General features: G+C 55.6%; 2 protein-coding genes across 4 annotated transcripts in view; both read right to left on the reverse strand.

Annotated features, from left to right (window-relative positions):
• Positions 1–3,296: 3,296 nt before the first annotated feature.
• GRM2 (glutamate metabotropic receptor 2) lies at positions 3,297–11,864 on the reverse strand. Its single transcript, XM_046638641.1, has 5 exons — positions 11,415–11,864; positions 8,088–8,925; positions 6,222–7,297; positions 4,041–4,221; positions 3,297–3,807 (listed from the first exon to the last, which is right to left on the reverse strand). Exons 1-5 carry the CDS (start codon positions 11,862–11,864, stop codon positions 3,734–3,736), a joined length of 2,619 nt encoding a protein of 872 aa, XP_046494597.1. The 3' UTR covers positions 3,297–3,733.
• Positions 11,865–16,623: 4,759 nt separating this feature from the next.
• The window catches only part of TEX264 (testis expressed 264, ER-phagy receptor), a 30,294-nt gene continuing 26,229 nt past the window's right edge, over positions 16,624–20,688 (reverse strand). For all 3 annotated transcript variants that reach the window (XM_046674192.1, XM_046674194.1, XM_046674193.1), the window contains exon 6: positions 16,624–17,216. In XM_046674192.1, coding sequence (XP_046530148.1) covers positions 16,924–17,216 — 293 coding nt within the window. In that variant the 3' untranslated portion in view covers positions 16,624–16,923. The remainder of the gene's footprint in view (positions 17,217–20,688) is intronic.

The raw sequence follows: 20,688 nt of genomic DNA on the forward strand, positions 1-20,688 counted from the left end.
TTTCCTTCCCGTGCTTCCTCCAGATTTAGCCACTCTCCTCCATCTTCAGTGCTTAATGCCCCACTGGTCCAGGGAGGGTAGGAGTGGCAGGCTCCTTTCCTTTGGCTGTACAAGGTTGGGGTGCAGACCAGGGATTTGAGACCTTCAGTGACCCTTCCTTTCTCCTCTGCCTCCCATGGCCCCCACACCTGGAGAAGAGGCTAGAGCAGCCAGAGTGGGATGGGAGGAATGGAGAGAGAGCTCTGGCATGAATGTAGCTCTGGGGCATGGTTTCCCACAGGATTCAGGGATGTGGAAGAGCTTGAACCTTATTCCTGGCTCTATGCCATCCTTTCAGCTCCATTTCTTGTTCCCAAAACCTTTGCTCCATACATCACCGACTTCTTATTGGATTGCGATTTTGTATCTCAAGGGTCTACTGGTGGAGAGAGCTCACTCCTCCTGACCCCATGCTAGGACGGGGGGAGCAGTGAGTAGGTGAGGCCTGAACCACCCTCACCCAAGCCACAGGGATTCATGGCTGAGTGAGAAAGCCCAGGCCCAGCCAGACAGGCTGAGGGCTACTGTGTAGTTTGCACAGGACCAGTGCAAGGGACAGGTGAAAAGATGGAAGTGGGGTGGGAGGGTCTTTGAACAAAGCCACCGGGAGAAACAACCATGACCCAGGGTAAACTCTGGCTACCCAAGCAAGGCAAACCCGTTTAAAAATTAATACATAAAAGGAAAACATTTAAAATGGAGTCAGGAAGCCCTGTAGCAGGAGCTCTCATGTACACGCAGTCTTTTGCAGCTTACTTTACAATTTTGGGTAGAAGTGCAACTACTTTACTACTCCAGTAGGAGGAAGAAAGATATTCTTGCCCAGCAACAGCCCAGCCAATGAGAAATGCCACAGCTCAGCCAATGAGAAGCTGTAGCCATCCTGAACTCTTAATTTCCTCCAATGAACTTTCGTTTAGAACAGCCTTTCCCAATTCCGCCCCCCTCCCCCTTTCTCTATAAAAGCAAGCTCCTTTCCTTTGTTCTCTGCATTTGCTTCTAGTCCACCATAGCTTGCATTCCTGAATTGCAATTCCTCTGGCTATTCCTGAATAAACTAATTTTGCTGGTAAGGTAACTAGCTGTTTTACTTTCAAGTTAACCCTGGGGATTATGCTCAAAGACATTCAATTCACCAGGATGGGCAGCTCCCTAGGGTGGGAGAGAACCTCGAATGCTTGGCATCTCTGCTCTTCGGTCTCCAGAAAGGGCAGGGGTCTCTTTTGAGGACTCCAAGTCTCACATAAGCAAGGTCAGCCCAGCAGGGACCCCTGAGCCCCACCCCCTTCCCAGGCAGAGGGATCAGGCTTTGTGTCAGAGACATGGATGTGGTATTGGAGAGGAGAGCAAAGACATAAACTCAGGCCACTCAGGACTAGGAGAAGAACTGGGGGCAAGGGGAGCTGGAGGGGCCTGATCTTAGTAATACGTGATGAGGATTGAGATTTGAGGAGTGAAGGCCAAGAGATTCTCCACCTACAACACTGTTGGGGACGGGGTAGAGTAGGGATGGCAAGGGAGGGAGAATGAGGCCAGCAGAAGGAAAAAGATGTGGCTGACAGACAAGAGGACTGGCCCTTAGGGATTCTTCACCTACCTCCTGCCCTCTCTCCCGACCCCCGGACCTCTGGATCCCTCCCCATAGATGTGTGGCAGGGATAGAAGAAGATTCTTCACTGAATACCTTTTGTACTTTTTTAGCTGTTAATTACATGTTAATTACTACCTTTTAAAAATTAGTATTCTTATTACATTTTAAGGAAATTGCCCCTGAGCCATGCGAAGGAGGGTTGCTTTTCAGGTGCAAGGGGATCAGAGCCCTGTCTTGGCCTGTCCAGGGGCTTGGAGGGTGGGCAAATGTTCCCTGGGTCCAGTTTGGTACGAAGGCCCAGAAAAGGCCACCCCGGAAGCAGGGAACATCATTGCAGTTCCCATGGGGTGCAGAGCCCTGGTGTCCAGCTGCTAGGGGCTGCATCCAGGCCTGGGTCATTTGGGGCCAGGGATCTGGAACTGACAACCCAATAGGGTTGCTAAAATTAGCAAATGAAAATATAGGATGCCCAGTTAAATTTGAATGTCAGATAAACAACAAAAATATTTAGTATAAGTATGTCCCAAATATTGCATGGGATACACTTATACTAAAAAATTATTCATTGTTTATATGACATTCAAATTTAACTGGGTATTCTGTGTTTTATTTGGCATCCCTACACCCCAAATATTGGCTGGAGAGGAAGAGCCATTCCTTCAATTTTCTTTTTCCAGTTTCCTGTTTTCATTTTTTTAATAACCTAAATTTCCATAACCTCACTGACCTGTAGATGCAAATGAGTTCACTTAAAAATAACAAATGTCCCTGGCCTGCCTGTCTCCCAACCCAGGACCTTGTCTCTCTGAGATAGGCAGTCTAGGGGTTCCCCTGAAGCTTCCAGGTTCTTATGCTCCTGTTTGGGTTCAGTGCCCACTGCCCCCTAGGCCACTGGAGGGCAGCAGATGCCTGGCTGAGCTGAGTGGCTGCGACCGTGTCTCTGCACCCTCTCCTGGTAAGACCCAGACGGCAAATGCAGGGCATGTTCAAGGGGCGCTGGGCTTCACAACACAGTCATGGGCCAGAGCTCCTCCAGGGACTGGAGAAAAGCCCCCTTCTCCCACCTTCACCAAGCCAGACAGCAGCTGACCTCTCCAACTGCCCAGCCTCTGCCCTGCCTCCTTCATTTTCTCCCTCCTCACGAGCTCTTTCTGGCTTAGTATGTGCCACGTGAACAGGCGAAGTTCGGCCCTGTGCCTCGTCTTGGTTCCCTCCATACCAAATGCTCAGACTGGTTCTGTGCTGACCAAGGCTCCTCCAAGTGCCAGGCATGCTAGCTATGGAAAAGCCCACAGTTCTCAGGGGTCACAGTCAGCTGCCCCATTTTCCACACCATCCAGGTCCTCCTTGGACTGCCAGATGAGCTTGTATCCATTTAAACCTCCTGCCCTCACCCCAGTAGTGCCTTGGCCAGTCTGCAGTGGCTCCTTTTAAGAAAGGATGGCTTATTCATTTTCTGTCTCCCATCAGGCAGGGCTGGGTCTGTCTTGGTGGTTGCCAGGTCCTAGCAGGAGGCACAGAGCAGAGTCAACAAATACTGGCAAAATCAAGTTTGGGAGACTGTGGCGGGCATGAGGGGCCTCCCTGGATCAAGAGCAAGGAATGATTTTTTTTTAATAAAGACACTTTATTTACAGATAATACAAAATAAACCACAGGACAAACTACTGCGCAGGGGGAGGAATGGCCCCCACAACAATCCCCCTCTCATCCCACAATAACTTATATAAAAAATTAAAAAGGTCCTAGGAGGAGGGAGGGGCAGGACTGGAAGCACCTTTGCTGATTGGGGGTTGGGGCCTGAAGTCCTCAGCCACTCTGTTCCAGGGCAGAGTGGACCCTGGCTTGCTCCCTTCCGAGTCCTGGGCCTGGCAAGGAAGGGACACGCTGCAAGAGCAGTTGGAAGCTGTTGTGGAGGCTCCTGGGCCAAGGACGCTGACTTCTGACTCTGAAGGGTTGGAGCAAGACGGTAGGTAAGTGGCTTTGAGGGTGGGAAAAGGGTTGGTGTTATTGCAGTGTTCCAGCCAACTTCCTCCTGGCCCTGGATGTGGGTCTGCAATGGGTTCCAGGGAGCAGCCAAGTCAGGGCAGGAGTGTGGGGTCCTCAAAGCGATGATGTTGTTGAGTCCACCACCTCACGGCCATTGCAAACAGTGGGGACAAACTGGGAGCCAGACCCTATGGAAAGGAAACCAGAGGTTGGGGCCAATGCCGAGGTCCTCCATGGAGGGCAGGCAACAGGGGAAACAAGCTCTCATCCACTCTGTCATTCCTGTCCGGCCTCATCTAGGAAGCAGTCTGCCCCTAGTCAAGGAATCTCAGCAACCAGGAGTGGCCCCCATGCTGAGGAGCTGAGGCAGGGAGAGGGGGCAGGGCACAGGCAGAAAGGGGTGCTTATGGTATATGCTGACCTTGGCCAAGGCTGGAGCTGGCCCTGGCGGCGGTGCTGCCAAAGCGGCTGGTGGGCGCACGGTGGCTAACCACATTCTTCTGTGGCTGGAAGAGGATGATGTGCAGCTTGGGTGCGAAGAGACAGCCAAGGACCACAGAGCCGCTGAGGCTGACTGACACACACATGGTAGTGGTCTGCACCTGCGATGGGTGAGGTCAAGGATGAGTCTGGCCCAAAGGCCTGACACCCTGCCTGAGCTGCAGGGTAGGAAATGGGGTAAGCATCCAACACTGGGCCTTGGTCCATTTGCCAAGCCCCAAAGAATTTCTAGGATGGTTGGGCACAGTCCCAGCGTCAGCCCCAGTGGACCATCCTTCCAGGGAGACCAAAATTGCAGCTGTGGGGGTTGATCATGCAGGAGTGCATGTATGCATGGGAATGTGTGTGTGTGTGGAGAGGTGCGGGTATGGAGTACATGCACGTAAATGAGTGTATATCTGTGTGGGTGTGGGTACATAGGGGTGGTGAGTGTGTGCAAGTGTACGTGAGTGTAGATGCATGTGTATGGATGTGTGTGTAGGTGGGAAGATCTGCGTGTGTACCAGGCATGCTGGTGTGTGTGCACGTGTGTGTGCATGTGGGGATACATGTATGTGTATCTGCATGCATATACACGCAGGTAAGTGTGTGCACATGGATGCTTGTATGGGTCTGTGTGTGTGTCCCAACCGAGTGCTTAGCTGCCTATGATTGGCATGCAAATGCAAATAATATGCAAATGCAGGCTGAATCAGAGCAGAGTCCCTCCCCAGCCCCGGCCTCCACTACCAAGCAGGTGGCCCAGCAGGTGCAAGAGCAGCCAAGCCCAGCCGTCTCTGACCCCCAGCACTGCACACCATACCTCTGTCCTGGGGGAAAGGGCCTTTGCAGGGGCTCTTGTCTCGATTTTCCTGCTCCTTTAATTGTTAAGATTGTCAGTTCAGACCCTGCTCTACACTCCCAAGCTGAGTGAACATAGGCAAGCGATTGAACCTCCCTGAGTCTCCGTTTCTTCATCTGTAAAATGGGGAGAGCCATGGAGTTTACTCCAGAGTCATGAGGATTCACCAAGATGATCCTCTCCTCGTTCAGAACTCAGCTCATCTGTCACCTCCTCAGAGAGGTCTTCTCTGACCACTCCATCTGAAGCAGCCACTGCCCCTTGAAGCTGAGGAGACCCATTGAGACACTCAGCGCCAGTTGGAACTTTGCTTGGAAGCCACCAACTAGGGTACAGTTTTCACCTGCTTTAACCTTCTTCAACCTTACACCCCAGATCTCCTGCCCCTCTTTGTTCCATCTTTCCTGCCTTCCCTGGTTTCATCTCTCAACCTCAGAGTTGCATGGCTTCAGTGGGCACCACACCATACTGCAGAGCTCTGCATCAGAGCGTGGTACCCTCTGGAGCTGTGTGGCTCAATAGCTCTGCCACATTCACATTCCAGCTTTCCACCTTCACTTCTACCTGCCTTTCCACCATTTATGCCTTCCCTCCTCAGCATGGGAGGCCAATGCATACCCTCTGCTCTAATCAGCCTCGTATTGGCTGCCCTCCCCAGTCTCCTCCACCCTACCTATTCAAATCTGCCTCTTCTGCAGAGCCCAGTTCAAGGACTCCTCTTCCAAGAAGCCCTTCCTGATTCTCTACACATATACACACACATGCACACGCCCCACCACCACCATCACCGCATACACATCTCCCTCTTCTGCACTCTCACTGGGGCCTTTTGTCAACCTAAATGAGTCAGCAGCATTTCCTGACTTAGCTCTTTGGTCCGTCACCCAGCTAGCCCAGTAGCTCCCCCAGAGCAGAGGCCAGTCCCCTTCTGCAGCCAACCCCTCAGTGGAGCAGGGCAGAGGCTCTGCTCATTTGGACTTATTTTGGCACCCTCATCTCCTCCCAAGTTAGGGGATGACATGTGAGTCCTGAAATTTCTTCTCAGCTCTAATTCCTCCACCTCTCTGGCTATTTCCCCAGGTCCCACTCAGCTTTCCCATCTTCCCCTGGGGTCCAGTCCCAACTGGGCCACTACAAGCTGTGTGCCCCTGGGTGAGCATTTAACCGGTTGGAGTCTCAGAGTTATCAGAAGATTAAATGAGATACCAGAAACAGAAGGTCCAGCGTCCCACCCTCCAACCTCTATAGCAGGTGGCTCACCCGGTAGTCACTGGAGGTGACATAGAAGATGGGCAGGAAGGCCAGCCAGATGATGCAGGTGGTGTACATGGTGAAGCCGATGAACTTGGCCTCATTGAAGTTCTCAGGGCATTTGCGGGTCTTGAAGGCGTACAGCGTGCAGAGCGCGATGAGGAGCACGTTGTAGGCCAGTGAGCCCAGCATGCTTGCATCGCGATGGTTGCAGCGCAATGTCACCACCTCCCGCCGCTCAGGGGCTGTCTCCTTGCCTGTGCCTGGTGCCTCCACCACCAGCCAGGTGGCCACGATGAGCAGCTGGCCCGAGATAAGTGCCAGGCAGATGGCCACCTGCGACGCGGGACTGATGAAGCGTGGCCGCTGGGCTCCCTCCCGGGCCCCACCGAAGATGCGTGCAATGCGGTTGGTCTTGGTGAGCAGGGCTGAGTAGCAGACTGAGAAGGCGGTGCCCAAACCGAGGCGCCGTAAGGTGCACACCACTGTGGATGGCTTGGCAATAAAGATGAAGGTCATGCAGTAGCAGAGGAAGACGCCACCCAACAGGATGTAGCAGAGCTCCCGGCCTGAGGCCTTGACCACTGGTGTGGCATTGTGCCGCACAAAGACACCCAGCACAAAAAGGGTGGCCAGGGCGCCTAGGCAGGCGATGGTGACAGGTCCCACGGCCCAGGCATCGCCCCAACGGATATACTCCTGGGGCAGCTCAAAGCAGCCAGTCAGGCTGGCATTGGGCCAGTAGCCCAGGCCACAGTCAGCACAGGTGAACTCATCCAGCCGGTACTCGTAGGGCTGGCAGGGGATGCAGAGCCAGCAGCAGACCTCCCCTGGCTGCACGCTCTTCACCTCATTCTGGAGGCAGGGCTCACTGCAGCGAGAGGCGGGCAGGGGGCCAGCTGAAGGTGAGGCCCATGGGATGAGGCTAGTGTCCAGGGTCAGGCCTTCCGCCCAGTAGCCCACCTTCTGGTAGCGATAGTGCCCACTGCCTGCCCGCAGATAGGTGAAGATGTTATAGCGACCAATGCCATCACCAAAGCGGTCGAAGCGGACTTCACTGTGGGTGTCAGCTGGGCGGAAGGGGGCTGGGGTGGGGATGGAAGGAAGAGAGGGTAGGATTGGTGGGTCATCCTGATGTGACCTCAACCTTCACCCTAACATGGAACCCAAACCAAGAACTGGGGCCACTCCTCATCCTTCTGATCCTCACCTAACACTAAAGCCGGCCTTATCCCCAACCATTTTCCTAAATGACAGGCTACAACAAACTTCAACCCTAAACCCCAAATAGAACCCCAACCTTAAATCCAAGGCATCTCCACAAACCTAAAGACCACACCATGTGCTTCCTGAAGCACAGTGATGATTCTGAGGCATTCATTTTTCTTAAAGCTGGAACTTTTATTAAAGTAACTTTTGCTTTGAAGAGACTGTGGCCACCTCGAGTGGAAAAAAGAGATTAGCAATAGAAATTTTCCCGGAAAATTGTCATCCTGATGTTCGCTCTCAAACCACCCTTATTCTTATTCTCACTGATGTTCTGCTGCCTGAGAACTGGCTTGAGGACCCCTGGTTCCTACTCCCTGCATAATAAAGAGACAGGAAAGAGAGAACAAGGCTCAGGCAGGAACCAGACACCCTCAAAGTGCAGGACCAGGCCAGAGTCTACTCTCTGGAAGGGTCTCAGAAAGTGGAACCTCAGTCCTGGCTCCAGTTGGAGTCCTCTCTGCCTGGCCATCCTTGTCCTGGCTCTGACACCAGTCCCCTTACTTGCTGTAGGCTATGTTTTCTTAGCCAAGTCATGGAACCTGAGGGCCTGCTCCCTCTCACCCTCCGAAGGCCAGCAGCCTGGTGGACACTGGCCAGCACCATTACCATCGAACTTGACATTGAGCACGAAGTCCTTGTAGAGACGGCGCCCGTTGACAGGTTGCATTGCGTCACAGAGGCGGGTGGTGTTGGGGCAGAGGGCTCGGTGCATGTTGTGCAGTGCATGGGCCATGGCATATACTGCATTAACCACAAACATGATCTTGGACTCTTGCTCAAAGGGCACGGCCTGAAGCGAGTGGGCTGCACAGTCTCGTTGCCGGAAGCTGCAGCGGAACCTCTGCTCCCAGAACTCACGGAACCAGGGGTTCCGGCTGTTGTTCCAGGGGTCCAGGCTCCGGAAGTAGGAGGCAAAGTCACTGATGGGATAGGAGGCCAGCTCGATGGTGATGGCACCCTCAGCAGCCCCCTCACTGCCTGCCACCACGCTCTCCAGGGCCCCCCAGCCATCACTGGCCACCCAGGTGAAGCTGGCATTGAGGCGCTGGGTGGCAGCAAGGAGCTCGCGGGCATCCTCGGAACGGGTGAACAGGACGGCCACGCGGGCACTGGGCTTCTGCAGCAGGGCTCGCACCACACCCTCGAAAGCCGCACGGTTCATGGCGCGGCCCACCTTCTCTGAGGTGGCCACGCAGATGTTGCGGGCGCGGGCCTCTAGCTCAAAGGCTTCAATGCCTGTTTCACCATAGTCACCCTCAGATGCTACGGTGGACACATAGGTCCAGTTAAAGAAGCGGAGAATCTCGGCCATGGCCTTGGCTTGGAAGAAGTCAGGGGGCACTGTGCGGGCAAAGTAGTCATAGCGCGTCTTGTCACTCAGCTTGGCACTGGTGGAGGCATAGCTGATCTGTGGAATCTGAAATAGCCGCAGGAGATTGGCCACCTGGGGGAGGGGTAGAAAGGGCAAAGATCAGACACCAAGTCAAACACTTGTGTCCCCCACAGCTATCTGACATTGGAATCCAGCGTCCACATGGTCAGCCCTGAGGTCTCTGTCTCCCAAAAGACCTATATCCTATCTTGATGTGTCTTCCTCTTGGGGGCAGGGAGCTTTCTACCCCTTTCCAAGGACTGGGAGAGAGAAGACCCAGGGCTGAGGCACCAGGGCCTGAGCCACACCTGAACTCCTCTGCTGTGCCTGTCAGACACATGGGAGTAGGAGAAGTAGGGAGCCAAGAGCAGACCCAAGTCCTAGGGTGGAGCAAGGTTGGCACTTAGCTGCATAGGGGAGAGGGAGGCACTAGACGGCATCTGGGATGCTCAGGGCTCTTAAGCTCTCTACCTGTTTGGGGCGGGAACCCTTTCCCAGAGTCAATCCTATGGAATAATGGAAAAAGAAGGAAAAGGCTCCCGCAGGAAGGAAGACTCAGATCTGAGGGCACCCACAGCCCTGAGAGCCCAAGGGTTGGTCTCTGTTGGATGCCTGAGCCTGAAATAAACAAGGCTTCCTGCTTACCACTGGCTGCCTGGTAGCCCATCTCCCATCCTTAGGTCCCGGGGCCTGTCCCCAAGAGTAGGGTCCAGCCAAGGACCCGGTGGGATGGTGAGTAGGTGAGAGCAGGGCATGGTCCAGGCTCCACAGGAGGTCGCTAGGTCCTGTATTTTCAACTGAGACATGGGCTCTTATGCAGACAGTCTCAATGCCCTCTTCTCCCCTACCTTCAACTCTGTGTCCCTAGGCAAGTTAGCAAACCCTCTTGAGCCTCAGTTTCTCATTCCTGCCTTACAAGGCTGCTGAGAAGATAAAAATGATGATGCGCGAGAGACCACAGTACCTGGCATATGGAAGCTGAAAGGAATTTGGGCAAGAGAGAAGGGACAGAAATGAGACAGAATCATTAACAGGCAGGTGTAGCCTAAGGATTAAGGGCTGGGCCTTGTTTTGACCCAGACAAGGAAAAGGCAGACCGACCTTGAGGTGTAGGCCCTGCTATAAGAGGCAGGCAACTTGGGGTGAAAGGGAGGTAACTGGGCTCCTAGAGATGAATGCATGAGGCCCTGAAGAGAATTGTGGAGAGCGGGTTGCTGGAGAGCACCCTAGAGGCCCCTAAAGACATCATCAAGTGGGAGGCTGCCCGCTCATCCCTGCCCCCAGCCAGGGCTGCAGATGTGGGTGCAGGCACAGCCACACCTATCCAAGCCACTACTGGCCACCTCCAGTTGCTGGGACTAGCAGGACTAATAATTCACTCCCCGCAGTAGGGGGATGAGCAGGCCTCCCCGACTCCAGGCCAGAAGCTGACTCCATGGTTCAGATTCCTGCTTCATTTCTCCTGAACAAACATTTCAGGTCAGGGGTCCTGGCACTGCCTCTGATGGCAATGCCCTCAGCCAGCCTCCTAATGGAAGCTGAGGCCCCAGTCAAAGCCCTCCTGGCAACCCCCAACCCTGATCCCAGTTCTGGACTCATCTTCTAGCAGCCTATGCTGGGCACCAGGCTGGTAAGTGTCTAGGTGAGAGGTGGGGCCCAGTCAGGTAGCAGGAGGATCCTATCTGGGCTAAAGGAGCCAGGCATGCCCAGGGACATCAGCTGGGCCAGTATCCTCTTGCTGACCCATTGTGGGAGAACAGGAGAAGGGAGGGCCTGGTTTCCTTACCTTCCCACCCCTTCAAATCTTGCAGCCCCTGGAGACCCTAGGGGACCCTCCCATACGCATTCTGCTTCTCTTCCTCCTGAGTCCTCCACCCCTGTTTCTCTTCTCTGGGGTGCTCCTATTTTCCACCCCTTTCCAATCCATGGAGAAATGATCTGACAGACCTGGAGGCCCTTGGCCAAAAGCCCTAGGTTCACATCTCCACTTTGCAGGTGCCTTGACTTGTGGCCTGCCTCTCTCCAAGTCTCAGTTTCCTCATCTATAAAATGGGTTAACAATAATAGCTGCTAATTTTGATTATGCCCTTACGAGTTGTGAGGCCCCTGATATATGCTTTTCATGTATTACCATTAAATTTCCACACAACCCTAGAAGTAGCAAGTGTTGGAGTCCTTTTAAGGAGGAAACTGAAGCACAGAAGAGAGAAATAGTGCCCAGAGTCATACAGTAACTAAGGGAGCCTGGATTCAAACCTGGAGTTCTGGCTCAAGAGGCCTGGCTATTAAGCTTCTCAGAGCTGTTTAACATCAGGTGTGTGTGTGGTGTGTGTGCCTGTGTGTCTGTGTTGGAAGTGGGATGCTTTCCTTGCACAGTCTCTAAAAGTTGACCCCCATTATGTGACAGGGGCACTGTCTTAGTCTTCTGTAAAAAGCTACTCAAAGGAAGCTTCTAATTTCTCTTGCAATGCATGGCATCCCAGAGACCCTGCTCTGTGGGAATTCCAGGTCCCCACCTCCAGCCTCCCTCCACAGCCCCCATTTGGGCAGCTCCCATGTACCTGGATGGAGACGTCACTGTAGGAGCCGCCAATGACACCAGTGATGGCAGTAGGAGCATCACCATGGGTGGCATAAGAGCCATCGGGGCAGATGTGGCGTGAACCATCGGCGCCACGGCTGAGCGAGGCACGCACGAAGTCAAGTGCCTGCTCCAGCGCGTGTGTGTCCTTGGAGCAGCTGTCGAGTATGTGCGCACCCAGGCGCACACCTGGCAGCAGGCGGGGGTCGCTGTTGATGCGGTCCAGTGCAAAAAGCATGGCCTCCAAGCGCTGGATGCCACGATGCTCATTGACAGGACCACACTCCTCTGCTGAGCCCCCCTTCTGGTGTACCGGGAACAGCCCACCCAGCACCAGGTCCCCATCCAGGGTCAGCACCTTCTTGGCCGGGCCCTCAGCCACAGCGCCCCACAGCAGCAGCAGTGCCAGGAGGGCAAGCAGTGATCCCATGGCCCCAGAGGGGATGGATGGGCCCAGCAGATGCCTTCAGCAGATGAGGTAGAAGCAGCAAAGGCAAAGAGAGGAGGAAACAGGGACCAGGAAAGGACAGACAGGAAGGGAGATGAGAAGGGACCCAGCTCCTGCAGAGAGAGATAGACAAACAAACGGACAGGGAGAAGTGGAACTGAGAGCAGCTACCCCTCCTGATTCTACCTCCCCCAAACCCCTTTCCCAGGGACTCAGGATTCAGGAGAGGTGGTGTCACTAACTAGGCTGAGAAGCTCTTGGAACACTCCTTTGGCCTGTCTCTCAGCCCTGCCCTGCTCTGGGTCTGGAGATGGGCCCTGTGCCCATCCCAAACTCAGCAGAGAGAGAGGGAGGCAGAGAGTAGAGGCCCAGACAGAAGTCAGCAGAACGCAGCCAACATCTATCCCACTGTGAATCAGAGTGTCCAAGACACTGAACAAACCTCCCAGAACCCCAAGGTCAACAGCCTTGCAGCAGAGGCCAGGTCAGAGTTACAAACTTGGGGGTCCAGTCTCCATCTTGAGCCTTGGATTTCCAGAAAGGGGCCATTGCTGGCTTAGAACCCACCAGGGAAGAGGGAAGGAAGAGTCTCTAAAGCGTAGCCTCCAACCCCAAGGGAGACTGGAGCCCAAGTGAGCTCCCAAGGTTCCCAGCCTCTGGTTCTTAAAAAGCCATCCCCAGACACCCCCTGACTGAGGAAGTAATAGAGACTCTAGGCCCTGGGAGTTAGACAGCAAGGTGGATAGGCTGGCCCCAGGGAGGGACACCAAAGCGGCCACGGGTCCTAAGTCAACAGGGAAAGTAGCTGTGAGTGTATGTGTGTGTCAGGGGTGGGGGGAAGTTCATCTGATCAAAATCTCAAAATAATGCTCAAGGTGAGACTTTTGGACATCTTAGCTCTACATAGAATGCTATTTAAGAATTTTTGCCTCTGTTTTCTCTTCAGCTCAGAACCAAGCAGAGAAAATCACCATCTCCAATCTCCTCCTCCTAAGCCTCAAGGCCCTGTCCACCCCCTCCCTGGCCCTCAGAGACCACTCCCTCCCTCTTCCACTCTGCACCCCATCATTTGTGCCCAGCTGCCCTCCCAGATACCCACTCCACACAGGCTCTCACAATCATGCAGACTTGGGCAGGCTAGGAGAGAAAAACCAAGCCTGAAGAAGGGGAGCAACTAGTTCAAGGACCCCATGTCCTGGCCACAGAGACTGGGGCTCTTCACTTTGTCCCCTCAGCTCCCTAGGGTTAATCTCCCTCTGGGGCCAAGGCAGGGGGATTGGGATCCTCCGGGTATCCTGAAAGAAGCAGCTCCACCAGGCAAACAGGAGAGGCAAGCATGAAGACCAACACAGATGCGGATGGGGACTCAGATGGGGGCTGAGGCCCACAGTGGTCAAGACCACGAACCTCCCACAGGGGCGGCCAGGACCAAAGCTGGGACAGACACAGAACCCCAGAGGCAAGCAGCCTGGGAGCCTGGGCCACAAAATCCAGGCAGGGAGAGATTGAGCCCGAGAGGGTGAGACAAAGACAGAGGCACAGACAGAAAGACGGACCAAAGGACAGAGGAGCAGGAGGAAAGAGGGAGAGCGATGCAGGGCTTGCGTTCTCTGGGGAAGAAAGGCGGGACTCCTGGAGCTGTATTCCCCTTTCCCCGAGCTCCTGGCGAGCGCTGTCTGGACGCCCCGGCCCGTCCCTGCCCAGGCGCCCCACAACTCGAGGGCCCGTGGGACTCGGGACGTGGGGTCAGGAACGATAAGGTCGGCGGTGGCCGCCGCACCACGGGCTTACCCTACCTGGCGCGCCCGGCTCTGGCGCGGAGAGAAACGGAGAAGAGCCGGGGGCGCGGGGATCCAGCTCCCGCTCGCTCGCTTCGCTCAGCGGCTCTGCGCTCTCTGCCCGCCCGCTCGCCCCGCTGCTTTCAATCGCGGCCTGCCCCGCCCCCGGCCCCGGCCCGCCCCCAGCCCCTCCTCCGTTCCTCCCCACTCCCGATCTTCCGTTCCCAGCCGGGCCTCCGCCTCTCTCCAGACTCCACCGCTCCTCGCCCTGCGCCTCCGGCTCCGGTTCTTCGCAGGGCCGCTGGCCTGGAGCTGTCCGCCGCGTGGTGCTGAATCCTCCGACACTCCCGCTCTGAGCCGGAGCAGGAGCCTGAGGGAGCCCCCTCCACCCCGCGGTCTGACTGCGTTCCAGAGAGCAGCCGCCAGCATGGGGCACAGGGCTTGGAAGGTCACTGAGCCCCGGGAGGTGCGCACAGTGCTATGGATTCCCACCTATGAGAGAGGCGGCGCTGGCCCTAGGGTCGCAGGGTGCCACTGGGGGATAGGTAAGGGGGCACGTGGGAGATAGGTGGACTGCTTAGCCTGCTGCGACAAGTCTGTCCCTGTATTCACATCCACTCTCCCTACCCATGGACTGCAGTTCAGTCCACAAGCCAGGTCTGGGGCGGGGTCATGTGTCTTTGGCCCCATGCAAGAGTTGGGGCCTGAGTCACCAGGAAGAAGAGACTGGGGGGGGGGGGGGGGGGGGGGGGGGGGGGGGCGGTCAGAGGAGGATGGGACCTCCTCTTCCTTCCTTCAGATGACCTGTATATCTGCTAGCTTCTTCCACGCACACCCAGTCCTGACCTCCCCCACTCCTGCCCTCCAGTAATCCCCACTCTCACATGCAAAGGATATTTATGGTAAAGAGATATCAACCCGGGGTGGGGGGCTGCAGGGTCAGGGACTAGGGTCAATCCTGAGGGACATGCTGGGGCTGGCAGAGGGAGCTGGGAGAGGAGGTGGCTGGGGAAGAGGCTCCTGAAACTGACTGCTGCGTAGGAGGGAGCAGGAGCTGGAGTCCAAGCAGAGGGAGGACAGCTCTGAGAAGATGCTCTTGACTCTTCTTCCCTCCTGCAGCAATGGGGAAGGACGCCTCTGGGTAGGGAGTGGTAGATAAACTGTAGCAGCAGACTGTGGTGAAGGATTTGAGGAGGGGGCCTACACCCAGCTTTAGCCCCACAGCCTGTCAGCCTGTGCTATCTTCTCCCAGCATGCACAGACACTAACAAGTGCTAAGGAGCATGGCATCCCTACGTACGTCCCCCTGGTGCTGCCCGTTCTTCCCCAGGTATCAGGAGAGGCAAAGCCAGCTCAGACACATGCTAATGAACACATGCCAAGCCCAAGACCCTTTGGTACACACAGCTACATGTGCATGTGACAGCTGGGGGAGGTGTCACCGAGGAAGAACAGGCTTTTTCCTTGGACACAGAAACCCGATAACCCACTGCTCTGGAAAGAGAATAGCTGTGAAACAGACAAACACATCAAACTCAAAAAAACAAACTCCATCACTAACGGGAGGCAATGCGGCAGCAGAATGAGGGTTCACAGCTGTCAGACAAGGCTGGAGAGACAGACATGCTGTCTTCCAGCTCTGGCTGCTCTCACTCTCTCACTGCCTCTGAGCAACTGTTCCCTGGAGCAGGTGAGTGATGGACTGAGGCCCTGGAGTAGAGGGGTTGACAGCAGCAGGGTGCTGAGGAGAGAAGAGATGCCCAGCAATCCCAGCCCATTCACCAAGGCAGCCTCACAGAAGAAACTGGGCTTTAAACAAGGTCAGCCCGAGAGGCCCATTATGTGGCCAGTAGCAGGTGGGCTGCACAGTCCCACTGCAGCACACGGACACGCAGGTACACACCCAGCTATGCAGCCACCACTCCCAGCTGTGCACACAAAGACATATGGCCAGCTTTACCCATAGAACTGTACATGTGGACATGGCCACACACATAGCAATACATGTAAACAACCACACACACAGCCGTGCACACTCAAACAGTCATAATACATAGCTTTACATGTGGACACACACACAGAGCTGTACAAATGGACACACAGTCACATACATATAGCTGTACACATGGACATGTCCACACATAAAGAGCTGTACTCATGGTCACACGGCTGCACAGACCTATAGCTTTACATATGGACACAAGGAAAAACACATAGCTTTACACATGAACACACAATCACGCTCACCCAGCTGTGACACATAGCCACACACAGATAGTTGTATATGGACAAAGATCCTAGCTTTCCAGCCTCACATCCCAATAATACAAGCTCATAAAGTTAGACACATAAAGTACAGCAACATGTGCACATAGCCACATAGCCATCCACACAAATACAGCCATGACCAACCACAATCACATCCTGATGTCCACATGGGCATAGTCTCACCCAGGACCACTACCAGCAGACCATCCATGGTTACACTGAACCAAAGGCATGTGCATGTGCGCACACAGACACACATACAGGCACACAAGCACTGGCAAGCACAGCAGAGACGTCCTCACCTGCTGGGCAGATAGCAGCATGAGCACAGGCACACTCGAGCCTCAGATACAAAGGCATCCCTTGGAGGCAGACAAAGGCAGGCTGTGAGCTCCCCACTCCTGAGCCCTGGAGGGCACCCCAGGCTCAGCTGTCACACCCTTTGCCTTGCTCTGCCCGCTCTCATGCAGCCTGAGGGAGTCCCTGGAGCTGCTGCAATGGAGGGGCAGCTGTCAATTGAGGCCACAGAGCAGGGAGGGCAGGGCCTCAAATACACCCTTCCTCCCCCAACCCGAGGATACCTAGCCACATTCCCTCCTCTCCTTGGGCTTGGGGTGATCCTGCCCACTCCACGCCTATCTGCACAGGGTTCCCCAAGGTGGAACAAACAAACAAATGCACAGCCCAAATCCAGGTGAAACAACAAAATCATTTGCTTTATTCTGGGTCCTGGAAGCTCCAATGTAAATCTGAAAAAAATGTAATAGGGGTGGCAGCCCAGGGGGCTGGGTGCAGAAAACAGTCCTTAGCTCCTTTGGCCCTGGGAGCTGAACCGGCAATGAGGAGAAGGCTTGGCTAGAGGCCCAGGGCCGTGGAAGTCAGATCTCCCTGAGATCCCTGGCTCCAGCCTGGGCATGGGAGGTGAAGGAGAAAGAGGGCTGGAGAATCTGCTCAGTTCCTTAGTAAGCACACCACACAAGGGTGTGGGCCTTGGGTTACTCCTCACCCTTCTCAGGGGTACTAGGCTCCCAGGGCCACTTGGCAGTCCCCAGGGGCTCGGCCTCAGGGCTCAGCCTTGGCTCCCCCGGGGGTCCGTCACCCTCCATGTCCAGCTCCTCAAAGGACGAGCCGCTGGCACCCGACTCGCTATAGCTGTGCTCACTGCGGGTGTCACCGTCGTCCCAGCCACGGCTGCTCACCCCAGGGGAGAGTGTGGCAGCGGAAGTCTCTCGGCTGCCAGGACCCACCTCCAGGCTTACAGAACTTGTGTCACTCATCGTGTCAGCTCCTGGGCCAGGAAGAGGGAGCACAGGTTAGCTAGGACCCCTGCCCCCTCCTTCTGGGAGAAGACAGAAGCTCCACCACCATTCGATCAACTCAGCATACACAGTGTGCTCATGAATAATAAAGCTGCCCCTGGCTCAGGAGGCTCATTCCAGCTGCCCTCTGCCCCTGGCTCAGGAGGCTCATTCCAGCTGCCCTCTGCCCTCTGCCCTGATTGGGGCTGCACTGACAGGGCAGAGGGAGAGAGCGGGGAGGGAAGGAAGGAGGGTAGCCTGCTGTGCATTCCTCTCCTTACCCCGAATTAGCCTCAGCTCCCTGCACTCCCACAAAGCCTGCTGCCCACCAACCCCCTCCCCCGCCAACAGTCCATTAAGGACCACTCAGCCCAGAGGTGAGGAGCTGAGGGAAGAACAAAGAGACTCAAGTAGTGTCCCCTCCTCCACTGCCCATTTCAGGCTTGGAGAGAGGTTTGTACAAGGCCAGCTACAGAACATTGCCCATAAGGCATGAGGATGGAAAAAATGGACCAGGAGGCCTACTCTCCTGCCCGCCTCCCCCCATGCAGGGCTCCCCAAGGAACATCCATATCCAGGAAGTCAGCTGGCCCTTGCTTCTGGCTGAGCCCTGATCTGAGGAGGAGGCTGGGGCAGGAGTGGGTTGGAGAAGTCCTGAGAAATGCTCAACCAGTTGCACAGGAGGAGGGTGCTGGGACGAAGCATCTTGGAGGCTTTCTTACCCTGTGCCTGGGTCACCCCAGAGGAGCCCTTACCCTGCCCAACCAATGGTGGTTCCTGAGCCACAAAGTAGCAGAGGGGACCATGAGAGCACTCTGCTGGCAGCTGGAGAGCCCTGAGATGGTCCTGAGCTGGGCTGAGAGTCCAGATCCCTCCCAGCCTGCTCCTTCGACCCCCAACATGTCCACCAGACAAGCAGCCCCCTCATCTCCCCTATTCAGGAGCAACTCCTCAATTCATCTCCCCAGATCAGAGGCATTGACAGCAGTTGGGTGACAATGAGGGGCAAAGAGCTCAGGCCCACTGTGTAGGAATCCAGACTGAGAGAAGGCTGATATGCCTCTCTTCCTGTGTGAGACAGAGGGGGGCAGCTGTTGAATATCACAGAAGGTGAAGGGTGGGCCAGCTTCCCCAAATCCTGTCTCCATGGTGATAGAGTCCTGAGCCAGGCGCAGCTGGGGACTGCTTGGCATTTGGACTTGGCCTGGAACTTTTACTGAGCCTCAGCTGGAGCCTACGGCAGGGGTGGAGGGATTTGGGGTCTGCCCCCTGGATCCCCTTGGCCCCAAGAAGATGTCCTCTGGGTCCTACTGGCAGAGGTATGTTGAGCTCTGGAAGTGCCAGGCTGTTGACCCAGGGCTCTCTTCTCGCTGGGGCTCCAGTCATGGCTCCCAGGGTGGAGGCATTCAAGGAGAGGCCGAGCCATGCCCTGAGTAATACGTAGTTCCCTCTGATCCTGGGGCAGGACTCCAGCCCCTCATTTGCTCCTTAAATGATCAGTGCCCCAGGAGCTGCAGGCCTGAAAGGAACATAGCAAGGGGATAGTTTTTCCCTGGCCTCCTTTAACTGTCATGTTCTACCTACCCACCCACTCACTGGCTCTCTTGGGACTCAGCTGTGGGAATCTGCCTGCTTGCTTCCTCCCTCTCCCAGCTCCTGGGCTAGGAGTGATCAGAGGAAGGAGCCCAGGGGTGCCCCTTCAGGCCAGGGCCCACCAGGCTGGGATGGGGACAGCCCCTAGGGACATATGGACACTTTCTGGCAAAGGAGTCCAAAGCAGGGAAGTGGCATCCCTCCAGCCCCACCAAGGTCTGCATAGGAGGAAGTCCCAGAGTCCTGGGCCTGAGTCCCAGGGCAGAAGAGGACAAGCAAGGCAGGGCAGCACCTAAATCCCAGGACTGCTGGGGCAGGGAATGAAGCTGCCACCATCACCCCAGTCCCTCCCTCCTCCACTGCCCACAGCCAGTGCAAAGAGATCAAATATTCATCGCCTCTCTGGAGCTAAATAATACATCAATGTAATAACAGGCACAAGGCAGCTAATCATCCCCTTTCACCTCCCAGCCCAAGAGGGGCCTCAGCGGGGAGGCAGGCAGGGTCAGGCCAAGCCTTGGGTGGACAGGCGCCCACCACACACTGCCACACAAGTGACATGCACCTGGCAGGCAGACACCCGGAGTCCACCCTGGGTGTCAGAGCAGACCCTGTCAGAGGTGGGCAGACCCCTCCGCCCAACAGGGACTGGGCAGGCAGGCTGCTGGGAAGGACAGGCCAAAGAGCTGGGGGCGTGGGAGCTTCAGCTGCAGCCAGCTGTAGTGGATGCCAAGCAGTCCTTCAACACCTCTGGCAGGCAGTATTTGGGAGGGAAGTTGGGTGGGTGGTCCATGGAGGGGGACACAGGCAGCAGAGAGAGGTTGAAGGAAGGTCACAGCATTTCCCATTCCTGCCCAGGGGACTGCCTGGGCCTGCTGACCTTGTGCCACGTCCTGTACCCACAGTACAGGCGCTGAAGAGTGTCTGCCGGGCACTACCAGGCGGGTGGGAACAGTGCTCCATGGAGGTAATTAAGTGGCAGATGAAGTTAACTGTGTTAGACATGGCCCCTAGGGAGTGGAGACTGCCTCCCAGTACCCCCCTGCCCCTGCCAACACATGCTTCTCTAGCGTGACCTTGACTGTTGAAGACTGGATGGACAGAGGGAGCTTCCTAAAGGAGGTGAAGAGGGACAGCCGCTTTCCTCCCAGCCCTGTACCACTCCCACAGGTCATGGACTTCCAGAGTCACACAAGGCTTCACCAGCAGGGCCAAGGGTTGGACCCCTTTGGACTACTTGGGATGTTACCAGAAGGCCCCCTCATCCTTGGGGACAGCCTAGGGTCACAAGAGGTCATGGCAGGGGGGTGGGCTCAGAGCAGGCAAGCAACTGGCCTGGCCCTGGGGTATGAAAGCTGCACTGGTGGAAGGGCCCTAATCTGGCTCCCCTCTGCAAGCTCCCTGGTTGCTCTCTGGCAGGGCAAAAGCAGCTGGTTCTGGGCAGGGCCCCATACTGGAAAACATCTTGTTCCCTCTTTACCTTCCAGATCCAGTGCCAATCTTATTTCCTGATGAGCCCAACCCAAGTGACACCTTTCCTGTGAAGCCTCAGCCCCCTCCCACGAGCACGTGGAAGCTGTCTGTGATCTGTGTTTCCAAGGGTACTCCTGTTGCATCTGAGGGGGATCTGGACATGGTCTTTGTATCTGTATTGCCAGGGGTAATATGCGTGAATCTACATCTACATGGATTCACACGTCTGGAATAGGCATCTGCATGTGGGGCCTGGGGTAGGCAGGTCTCCTTCCTCCATCTCTGCCAAGCTTAGCCTGGACACCCACAGTGCCAACTCAGCCAGGGAGAAGCCTCCTCAACCATACCCAGCAAGTCCAGAGAGAAGGACTCCAGGCAGGGCCCCACCCTGATTCT

The sequence above is a fragment of the Equus quagga genome, chromosome 1 (genome assembly GCF_021613505.1).
Source record: "Equus quagga isolate Etosha38 chromosome 1, UCLA_HA_Equagga_1.0, whole genome shotgun sequence".
NCBI classification, from domain to species: domain Eukaryota; kingdom Metazoa; phylum Chordata; class Mammalia; order Perissodactyla; family Equidae; genus Equus; species Equus quagga.